Source organism: Musca autumnalis, unplaced genomic scaffold, assembly GCF_047663935.1.
Source record: "Musca autumnalis isolate F117 unplaced genomic scaffold, ASM4766393v1 scaffold_5, whole genome shotgun sequence".
Classification (NCBI taxonomy): Eukaryota; Metazoa; Arthropoda; class Insecta; order Diptera; family Muscidae; genus Musca; species Musca autumnalis.
Genome location: NW_027412088.1, coordinates 38763063 through 38775390, shown reverse-complemented (window position 1 = coordinate 38775390; position 12328 = coordinate 38763063). Strand labels below are relative to the sequence as shown.

At 35.8% G+C, this 12328-nt stretch overlaps 1 protein-coding gene across 2 annotated transcripts in view; it reads right to left on the bottom strand.

The window, feature by feature from the left end:
- Positions 1–12328, bottom strand: part of Sema2a (Semaphorin 2a) — a 491368-nt gene that overhangs the window by 155287 nt on the left and 323753 nt on the right. For both annotated transcript variants that reach the window (XM_073957591.1, XM_073957592.1), the window contains exon 4: positions 8597–8648. In XM_073957591.1, coding sequence (XP_073813692.1) covers positions 8597–8648 — 52 coding nt within the window. The remainder of the gene's footprint in view (positions 1–8596; positions 8649–12328) is intronic.

The window sequence follows — 12328 nt, the reverse complement described above, 5'->3', positions numbered from 1 at the left end:
AAAAATTCGTTAGAGCTACAACTTCGGCTTCAAAATACCTAAAATTGGGAGTTACCGTTATATTGACCTGTGTCGAAAAATTTTGGTGGAGAAGTTTGGTAAACGCAATGTGACTGAACTGTCAAATTGCGAGTATTACAGTCAAAAAATGTAGCGAAAACTCTCAAAATACTGAAAAATCGCTAGGTACCATTATATGGGAGCTATACCAAAACATGAATCAAGGAATAATGGAAAAGTAATAGGAAAGAAAAATTCAGTGTTTAAATTTTGGAAGAAAGAACAATAATGGTTCTTCTTTATTAAATGTGTTGAAATAAAACAACCGCTTACCAAGGGCACCGGTACTGCTTAAAGGAAAACAAAAGAAAAAAGGCGAAGAGACCACACAAAGTATGCTATATAGCTCAAAGAGAATATATCTTAACGAAAAACCCGGCCAGGCCGAACTTGTTATACCCTCCACCACGTTTCCTTTCATTTGTGAAGAAGACTAAATACCAAATTTTAGCAAGTCCGGTAAAACAATGTGGCTCAAGTTGAGCCGCTCAACTTCAAAATACCGAAACTTGGGAGGTACCCTTCCTTGGGACTATATCAAAACGTAGATCTATAACTACAAAGGTTTTTAGACTCAAACAAGACTAAGTACCAAATTTCCGATATCTCGGTAAAAACTTCAAAATACCGAAAACCAAGAGGTACGCTTCTATGGGGGATATAGAAACCCGCGGACCTATACTTACAATTATCTTCTGGAATATTTGATAACCCCATGGAAGACTAAATAATAAATTTCAGTCATTTCCATGGGATATTAACGTTACAAACCTCAGAATTATGAAAATCAGAAGGCACCGTTCTATATTGAAACGGCTATTCCGACAAATTTCATATAGAACGTTTAATACCCCTTATGAAGACCAAATACTAACTTTCAGACATTTCGGTGCAATATTGAGGGCACAACTTTCAAAATACCGGAAATTGGGAGGTGCCCTTCTAGGGGGGATATATGAAGGCGTGGACCTATACCGACAAATTTCATGTGGAACGTTTAGTATCCCAAATGAATACCAAATACCAAATTTCAGCCATTTCGGTGGATTATTGTGACCACAACCTTCAAAATACCGAAAATCGGGAGGTACCGTTCTATGGGGGCTATATGAAGGCGTGGACCAATACCGACAAATTTCTGGGGGAAAGTTTTATACCCCCGACGAAGACTAAGCACCAAATTTCTGCCATTTCGGTGTGGTAATGAAGCTAAAGCCTCCAAAATACCGAATAGCACATTTGCAGTACCAAACATCCGAGGAGTAAAGAAACTTCCATACCAAATTACAGGTAGTTTAGCCAAAAAATGTAGGTAAAACCGACAAAATACCGAAAATCGGGAGGTATTATTATATGGGAGCTATACCAAGTCGAAATTTTGTTTACCTAAGTCGAAATTTTTTTTAGTGGAACAGTTTCGTTGCTGCTTGGAACTTAAAATTTAAAATTACGGATGCAGATAAATCCATCAAAAGACCGAAAAACCGTGGACCTATATAGCCCACCTTGACATACCTGTATAAAAAACATTACAGTTTCAAAATAAAGCGTGATTACAACAGATTGACTATGGCTAAATGGAATATGTATATTTTATAGGGTCGAAAATAATTATTTCAATGAGTAACAAACGGAAAAACAAACTTAATACTATATATGGTGTAGGGTATAAAAATAATTCCCCTTTTTAAAATTAAACAAGTAAAAAGGCGTTAAGTTCGGCCGGGCCGAACTTTTTATACCCTTCACCATAAAATAGTTTTAATTAAAATGGAATAATTAGGGTCCTTTCACAATTTTAGGTGTAACAACTTTTCGACAATGGATAGACTCCTACTGCCTCCCACTATTGCTTAAATTACATTGTGAACACAAATGTTGGGGCAGAGATAATTCCTTTTGGAGATTAAAGCCCTTGGTGTGTGTATAGTAAAAACCCCGAAGGACAGATGCGCCGTGAGTCGAACTTCCGCGTTATGGCATGATGAAGTTTTTGCAAGAGACCCTGTAAGCTATCATGAATTAGCATTATATCTTTGTTTGTTGTTTTTGTAGAGCACTTAAGCAACAGTGAACAAAGATATAACGCTAATTCCTGATGGCCCACAGGGTCTCCAACAAAAATTTCAGCACGCCATAACGCGGAAGTTCGACTCACGGCGGATCTGTCCTTCGGGGTTCATAATATACTCACCAAGGCCTTTCTTCCCCAAGAGGAATTTTCCGTGCCCCAGACTTTCACCTCCATTTTGTTGCACAGTGTTACCTAATCTAATCTAAAAAAATGTGTTCAGCTAGGTGAAAGGTACCACCTACGGGGCTACATCAAAAAGTCAACCTATCTTTAAATTTTTGGCGGAAAAGTTTTATAGCTGCAGGGAACTTCAAGAGTCAAATTGAGGGTAGTTTCATCAAAACAATGTAGACCCTCAAAAATGGACCCATGTTGACGAATTTTAGTGAAGAAATTTCGTGACCACTGAAAATTCCCGAAAATCGGGAGGTGCAGTTATATATACCAAAACATGGACATATGTATATTGACCATTATTTTTGAATAGACAAAATTGTAGCTAAATTTCTCAAAATACCGATCATTACAGCTAGTACGGTTAAAAATTGCAGCTGAAATTCTCAAAATACCGAAAATCGGGAGATACCGTTATATGGGGTCTATACCAAAACATGGACCTATGTTGACGATGTTTCGTTGGACATGTTTTATGACCACTGAGAAACTCAAATGTCAAATTACAGCCATTTCGGTTAAAATCGACAGCTAAAATTCTCAAAATACCGAAAATCGGGAGGTACCGTTATATAGGGCTATACCAAAACATGGACCTATGTTGACGATGTTTCGTGGAGAAGTTTTATGACCACTGAGAACCGCAAGTGTCAAATTACAGCTAGTTCGGTTAAAAATTGTAACTAAAATGCTTAAAATACCGAAAATCGGGAGGTACGGTTATAAGGGGGCCATACCAAAACATAGAACTATGTTGACGATTTTTGGTGGAGATGTTTAATGACCACTGAGAACCTTAAATGTCAAATTGCAGATAGTTCTGTTACAAATTGTGGCTAAAATTCTCAAAATACCGAAAATCGGGAGGTACCGTTATATGAGGACTATACCAAAACATGGACCTATGCCCATATCCTTTGGGGTATAAGTTTGTTGATCAATAGGAACCCTAAGTGACAAATTATTGCTAATTCGGTGTGCAAATGTGGCGAAGAACGTCAAAATACCTCAAATCCGGAGGTACCGTTATATGGGGGCTATACCAAAGAGTGGACCGATATAGCCCATCTTCGAACTTGACCTGCCTATGGAAAAAAGACCCTTGTGTGCAAAATTTCAGCACTCTATTTCAATTATTGCGGACGCTTGAGTGATTACAACAGACGGACAGACGGTCATGGCTAGATCGTCTTAGAATTTTATCCTGATCAAGAATATATATACTTTATAGGGTCGCAAATGATTAGTTCGACGGTTTACAAACGGAATGACAAACTTAATATACCCTCCATACTATGGTGGAGGGTATAAAAAGTGTTTAAGTTACTCCACTTACAACCTGAAAAGATTGAGACTATTTTTCTTTATGCAAAACGTAGCAGTTTGCGTCATTACCTTTTTGAGATTCATAAGTTTAGGCGAAATACATTTTTCTGCAGTGAATGAAATCCTTTTTTAAAATCGATGAAAAGTAGATGCAGCTCTTAATTAAATTCAACACTTTGCTCAACAATTACACGGTACAACATTTTTAAGGTAATCTTGTGTAAACAATTTGAGCTGAGGATTTTTTGAAAGTACAGACCAAAACGACGAAAACCCTAGTTGGGTGTTATTGTGTAAGATCCAGCTTGGATTTTATGGTCCCTTCTAAACATGGTTAAATATTGACTTTTTAAAGAAATTAGAGGCTATATCTTTGAAACCCATGTGAATCTTCATATCACCTATGAAGCACATTTGTAGATAAGGGCAAGAATAAAATATTTGTAGAAATAATGAACTCGAAAAACTACATTTATTGCAACAAACTTTATAAAATATCGAAAATTTCCATAATTTGTATACATTTCGCTCTTTGTCAATAATGTGGTGAAATCCGAAATGCGAGAATAAACTGCTGGTATGCAAAATACCGCTGAAAAAAACATGAAGTAAGCATTTTAGAGTTTCAAAATTTTTTGAAGAATTGCTGAGGACTTTATTTGGAAGATTTTTCCTAAGGGTTACTTGGTTCAAGTCCTAATAGTTTAGCTGATACTGACCAGAATTTCAGCAATTATGTAAAATTTTCTATATTTTATCGATTTTTATGCCCTAGATGGAGTTTTCCTTATGTGGTCAGTTCAAAAGAGATGTTCTACTAGGTGCCCGGACATAACTCCCACGGACATAACTCCCAAAATGATTTTGGGCGTTATGTCCCCTTTGCTTTGCGGACATAACTCCCAACGATTTTTTTTTAATTACAAAAATAATTTTGGCTTAATTTATGAAATTATGTCAGTATCAGTTCGGAGAAGTTTTAGCAAACTATGGTATTCGACGAAGACATTTCGTATTCATATTTATTATTTTTTTTTTATTATAGACATGTAAATATAATTTTTTCTTAATTCGTAGTAGTAAAAAAATTGCATATTTTTACAAATATTTTGTATTTTCTTAAATTGTGAAAATATTTTTGAAAAAATCGCGCGATTTTTGTCAAAATATTTTTGCCGCGGCGCTTTTCGTTTTTCAGAAAATAATTGCATACTTTTAAACAACTTATTATTTCCTTAAAAAGTGAATATTTTTTTGTAAAAAAATCGCACGATTTTTTTCAAAAATATTTTTGCCTCCGGCGCTTTCTGTTTTCCAGAAAGTATTTGCATATTTTTCCAAAAACGGTTTATTTTCTTCGACTGCGGCGCTTCCTGTTTTCCAGAAGGTCTGTGCATATTTTTACAACATTTTTTTTAAATAGTGAAAATATTTTTGTTGAAAGTCGGACATATGTCCGCAAACAAAGGCGAATATAGCTCCCAAAATAGTTTTGGGAGTTATATCAGTGGGAGTTATGTCACGGCACCGTTCTACTAGTTTAGGGCTACAATATTGCCAAAGACAGCAAGACCGAATTCCTATTCGTTTCTGAGATAAAGGCCCGATAAATGCAAAAAGTTGTAGTTTTAGCCCGGTTTAGATGAGGCCATAAAAACCGAACTGGATCTGACAGGACAAAACCCCACTGCGATTTTGTAGCTTCAATATGCACTTTCAAAAAATTCATAGTAGAAGTTGTTTGCATTTTCAGTGTTGCATAGTGTTATCCGAATGGTATTTATATGGTCCGGGCATGACAACCGACTTCAGAATACGGCTTATGCTGAGTGACCTTTGATCGATTTATTTGACCCTTTCGGTGCTTCTTTTTTGTTTTTGATCTGAAAAATAAATTTTTCCAATTTTATATATACTTAAGCCCACTATATGAATAATCAAAAATATTTTTTAAACATTTTGTTTGGAAAAGTGGTTTTTGGATACTATGCCATATGGCATAGAATGTATTTAAAGAAAAAAAACTAAAATATTCAATTTTTTAATTCAATTTCATCTTATAGAAGACCACGAGGCCTTAAAGAAGAGAAGAGATCTTCTTATAGAAGAGAAGGACGTCGTTTCATAGAAGAGCACAAGGTCCTCTCATAGAAGGGAAGGAGGTCTTCTTATAGAAGAGAAGAAGGTCTTCTTATACAAGAGCAGGAGGTCTGCTCATAGAAGAGCAGGACGTCTTCTCATAGAAGAGCAGAACGTTTGCATATAGAAGAGCAGAATGTCCTCTCCTTGAAAAGCAGAAGGAACTCTCATAGAAGGGCAGGATGTCTTCTCATATAAGAGCAGGAGGTCGTCTCATAGAAGAGCAGGACGTCTTCTCATAGAAGAGTAGGACGTTCGCATGTCGAAGGGCAGGAGGTCTTCTTATAGAAGAGCAGGGGGGTCTTTTTATAGAAAAGTAGGAGCTCATCTCATAGAAGAGCAGGAGACTTTTTATAAAAAAAACAGATGGTCTTCTCATAGAAGAGCAGGGGCTCTTCTTATAGAAAAGCATAAAGTCTTCTCATTGTAGACCAGGTCTACTTAGGTCTACTTATAGAAGACATGAAGGTTTTTTATAGAAGAACTGGAGGTCTACTTTTAGAATAGAATAGAAATAGGAAGGTCTTCTTATCGAATATCTGGAGGTCTTCTTTTAGAACATTGAAAGCTTCTTATAGAAGACCTAGGTCTTCTTATAGGAGACCTAGGGTCTTTTTATAGAACACCTAGGGTCTTCTTATAGGAGACCTAAGGCCATCTTAAAGAAGACCTGGGGTCTTCTTGTGGAAGATTTGAGGCCTTCTAATGGAAGATCTGAGGCCTTCTTATAGAAAAACTGGAGGACTTCCTATAGAAGACCTGAATGTCTTCATATAGCAGATCTGAAAGACTTCTTATAGAACACCTGAATGTCTTCCTACAGAAGGGCTGGAGGTCATCTTCTAGAAGATGTTGGGATTGTTTTTGTGTTTTTATTTTTCTCATCTATGAACATATAGTTTCAGAATCTGCAAAACATCCCACTTTTCATTTAAAGTTAGTTAAGGGCACACCGTGTGCAGTCTGGTGTTTAATTGTTTTGAAGATGTTAGCCTCATTTTTTGACCGAAGATTAGCAAATTTTGGCTGTAGGAACGATTGTAACCTTTTGCACCGTACACACAAAAGAAGGCAAGGCTATTTGTGTCAACTACAGAGATATACGTCTCCCACTCATCGAATATACTGGTGAACAAATGAAAAAAAAATTGGCTGTTTCATCCGAACTTCGGATTTGCGAGTTATTTTCACATCCAGTTTTTCTCCATAACTCTTGTTTTCGAGAAATATGTATGTATGTATCTCAAGGCCCTTTTTACGATTTCTTCCAATATTTTCGTTTTCCTTGGTCAAACATTTTTGAGCGTTTTTTAAACATGCGTTTGTGATAGATCAAAACAATTGTTGTTATATTCAATATAAATATACCTTGGAAAATTTAAAAGATCCACTCAAGACTTTGTTAAAATTGGGAATTTGGTGTACTTCAGATAATTATGTCATCAGGACATGTCACGGACGTCTACGGCTACCTTCCAGTAAAAATAAAAATATCAAAAGGGGCGTACCATCCGAGATTTTGAAAAGGCCTAAACACCTATGGAAAGACAAGTTGAAGATGATATCGCCACAATACATGTCTTCCAAAATTTGAGAAGTAAAGTAGTAGTTCGGCGCTTTTAGAAATCTGTTCTTAGTTCGACTTGAGGAAATATCGTCCTGTTTAGTAAATATGTAAGATTAATACGGAATTTGAACATCATAATTTTTGATCATTCAGAATGGATCTCTTAGCAGAAGGATATTCATACACATGTACTTAGTTGTTTTTTAGAATTGATTATTCATTTTAAGGTAATATAAGAATTACAGCACTACTTTGGATGACCTTTACCATATAATATCCATTTGTTATCAATTTCCCTTCATGCCAAAATTCTTTAAATTACTTTAATCAATACGAGTATTGCATAATTCAAATCCAATACTAGCAATCATATACTCGCAAAACTATTCAACGAAATGTGCCATCATCAATATTTCAATAAAACATATGTATATATGTGTGTTTTAAATTGTAACAGTAACATATTTCAATCTCATTTGCCGCAACAATTATATCAATGTCACATCTGAAACAAATTTCGATTTCTATGGAAATAAAAACTGAAATCATTTTCATCAATTTTGATGGTAAATTCATTTGACAAATCAAATGCATTCTTCCAGTGTATGGCTGAACGATGGACGTATGCGGGAAATTTTTGTTCATAAAAATTTCTGACAACCATGTTTTCTATTCATTAAGTGAGCTTGAGGTTATACCGGACTGGCAGATGTTTTGCAGATATGAAAGGATATTATTTGCTGGAAATTTATTGGATTTTTTTTAATTTTAATAGTTTTGTGGATGTGTATGTTGATGATTGAAGTTCGTTTTTTGTTTGTTCTTTTTTCAGCTGACAAGTTCGCACTCATGTGTGCTGTGCGGGAGAAATATGGAAGCAATGGTTTGCCAAGTTGTCCATTTGTTTTGCAATCTATGACAAATATGAAACAGAAGATTTAATTCCAAGCATGGTGTGATATGTTCTGGTTTATTTTATTTATTGTTGTTGTTTGTTTTTTCATAATAAAATAAATCACATTTTGATGATGTTTGTGCCATAAATCGGATTGTTGGTTAACAATTTTTATAAATTTTAATGCAACAAAACGAAAAAAGAAATAAATGGACAAATCTTAAAATTGAAACCAGAGAATGTTGCAAATGTTTCCATGGTATTTCCATTTCATTTTAACATAACACACATACAAATAAATATTAAAAGTGTATATTTTGGTATGTATGGACTACATTTTTTAAGTTATATATTTACTTACATCACATGTCGATGAGGATATATTTTTAAGGCTTAAACGGAATATACGATCCCTGAAAATGAAACGATAAAACAGAAATATTATTTATTTTTATTAAAACAAAAAAAGAAAAAGAACGGTATATAATATTTAAGCCGATTTTCTGGTAATATATCATCACAAGAATGATGACAAATGTCAGCAGAATTGTAAACAAATAAACGAGCAATTGCATTTTAAAATAAATTAAATAAATAATAAAATTATGTACCATACATTGTGCCGGTTTCAGCTTTATTTATGTTATTTTGTTACATGTTACACCTTTATTTGGTTGATTTAATGATGTGAACAAATTCGAACTACAAATTTAAATCATGGAATAAGGAAAGGAGAAGTAAGTGACTAGGTCTTGGAAGTAAGAAATGTCAAGATACTAGTATTTCGGCTTCAGTAGACCAGGTTGAAAAGCCCAGGACTTATTTTAGTCTCTCTTTTTTGTCAACTGAACGGTGTCTTCCCCTTGGTGTCACCTTGAAAACTACCTTTAACAGCCCTTAGTGAGCTAACATGTGCCGCATGTGCACCCATAAGAGCGATAAAAACTTGGTTTAAGCGTCGGTTTACTAAACCCATCTCTACTGAAAACATCATACTATAGACAAAGAAACCAAGTGAAAACGAACCAATCAGCTTTGCCGACAGATAGTACCCTCAGCCTATGTGAATTAAAACTTTCATCTATGGATAGATCGAATACCGGCTACACAACCAAAATCCTTTTCCTCAAAAATTATATATTTAGGAGGTTTGCAGAATTTTGTGGCACTTTTTGGACACGAATTGCCCACAAAAATATAGATTTGGATTAAAACTTTAAAATGTTGCGGAGGAGGTACTTGAAGGAATGGGCCGATGTAGCCCATTCTGGAAGTGGATGGAAAGTCAGCCATTCCTTCTATAGGTCTCACGCCTACCAGTAATTTCAGGTGGTCACTTTATAATTTAGAGCTTTTGGCCACTAAGAACGGATTTGGTACGAAAATCAAAATATCGCTGTAAACAGGGCCACACGGAGTACATTCGGTAAACATTTCCAAATGATCTTCGAACAGAACTTAAACTGCACTTAAACAAACATTTTGAACATTTGTGAGGTACCCTAATGAGGTCCATTTTCGAACATAAAATAAATCGGTTGCTCCTTTGATAACATATCGCGCGTACTATTTTACCGTATATTATTATACCCTACACCATAATATGGAGGGTATAATTAAATTGGTCAGTGATCAGGGTAAAATCTAAGTCGATATAACCAAGTCCGTCCGTTCGTCTGTCTGTTGAAATCAAGATACAGATCGCAATTTTTAAGATAGAGCTTTGCAGTTTTGTACAGAAGTTTCTATTACTCCTAGAATGTTAGGTATTGCAAATGGGCTATATCGGTCCACGTTTTGATATAGCCCCCATAGAAAGGTACCACCCGATTTTCGGTATTTTGAAAGTTTTAGCCTCATTTTCCCACCAAAATGGCTGAAATTTGCTACTTAGTCTTCGTTAGGGGTTGAAAACTTCCCCTAGAAATTTGTAGGTATAGGTCCACGCCTTTATATAGCCCCCATAGAACGGTAAATCTCCATTTTCGGTATTTTGAAGGCTGTGGCCTCAATATTCCTCCGAAATGGCTGAAATTTGGCATTTAGTCTTCTTTGGGGGTATTAAACTTTCCCCTTTAAATTTTTCGGTATAGGTCCTCGTCTTCATATAGTCATCAAAGAACGATACCTTCCGATTTTCGGTATTTTGAAGGTTGTGGCTTCAATATTCCACCAAAATGGCTGAAATTTGGTATTTAGTCTTCTTTGGTGGTATTTAACTATCCCCTTTAAATTTTTCGGTTTAGGTCCTCGTCTTCATATAGCTCCCAAAAAGGTACCTCCTTCGGTATTTTGAAGGTTGTGGCTTCAATATTACACCGAAATGGCTGAAATTTGCTATTTGGTCTTCGTTGGGGGTATTCCACCGAAATGACTGAAATTTGGTATTTAGTCTTCTTTGGTGGTATTCAACCGACAAATTTAAAGGGGATAGTTAAATTTGTCGGTACAGGTCCACGCCTTCATATAGGCCCCGTAGAACGGTACCTCCCGATTTTCGGTGTTTTGAAGGTTGTGGCTTCAATATACCACCGAAAGGTATTCAACTATTCCCTTTAAATTTATCGGTATAGGTCCTCTTCTTCATATAGCCCCCATAGAACGGTACCTCCTGATTTTCGGTATTTTGAAGGTTGTGGCTTCAATATTCGACCGAAATGGCTGAAATTTGGTATTTAGTCTTCGTCTTGGGTACAAAACTTTCCCCCAGAAATTTATCGGTACATGTTCACTTCTTCATATAGCCCTAATAGAACGGTACCCCCTGATTTTTCGCTATTTTTAATGTTGTGGCCACAATAGGGATAGGCAATGGAAAGCAATAATCAATTTTTCGACTTTTCGATTTTGATTTAAAACTAAAAATGCGATTTTTCAGTCTGACGATTATTTCAGTTGTCTTAATACTCGACTTTCGACTGTTTCATAACCGCAGAAAATCGATTATAATCGATCATTCGTCGAGTTTCAAGTCTTCTTTTGAAACGGTAAAACCGCCAAGTCAACAATATATTGGCAAACTGAAAAATCGATCACAAGATAATCGATTATGCGATTTTCCATCCAAACAAAGGCCGACTACGATTATTAGACTTTTGGCTGCAAAAAGTCGATTAATCGAAAGTCGACTTACCTACACCTAGGCCACAACAACCCACCGAAAATTAGCATTTAGTCCTCTTCCTAAACGAAAGGAAATTAAATGTTCCAAATTCGGCCCGGCCGAACATAACGCCGTCCTTCTTGTTTAGCTTTTGTGGGGGAGGTACCGGAAATAGTGGACCGATAAGTACCATCTTCGAACTTTATCTATGATTTGAAGAAATATTACGATACGCAAAGTTTGGAACAACCCAGTATCCAGTTTGAAAGTTGTAATGCGCAACAGTTACTACCCATGGTGGCCGTAGCAGTTTTTAAAGCTTTCGGGTCATTTTATCAAGAAGTGCGGATATGCCCATTCAAAAACTTGTAAAACCCTAATGGGGGCAGCGAATACAAGTTGTTCAAAAAATCAAAGAGATTCGAGAGCAGTTTTTAAACTGCATTTTTCCGAAATTTTGTGTGGCAGGTACACGAAGGAGTCGACCGATACAGTACATATTCGAATCTGTAGAGTGATCCTCTAACTCAAATTAATAAATACATACAAAAAATGGTAAATATATAACGCAAAATTATGAATTAAAATTTTAAACAAAAGTTGACAGCACTCTGATGTCGGTAGATTCATTTCTGTCGCTAACTTACCAAAAAATATCGTTAATTTTACCGATTTTTGTCGATAACTCAAAAATGATTTGGAGTATCGCACTACTGATCTATAGAAGTATGTGCATAATGCGCAAAGTAAGGACCAAATCGATCGCTGCCTTCGAGAGTTATTGTGCGCACCATTCTATCGAAAATTTTGAACTTTTCTAAGGGGGTTACCGGAAGAAGTGGACCGATATGACCCATATTTTATTCTAAACTCAGTTTGCACAAAATATCACGAAGGCAACATTTTGGACCGAATCGACTGATCCGTTCGAGAGTTATCGTGCGCTCCAGCCACTATGTATGGTGCCGTAGAGGTTTTTTACAACTTTTC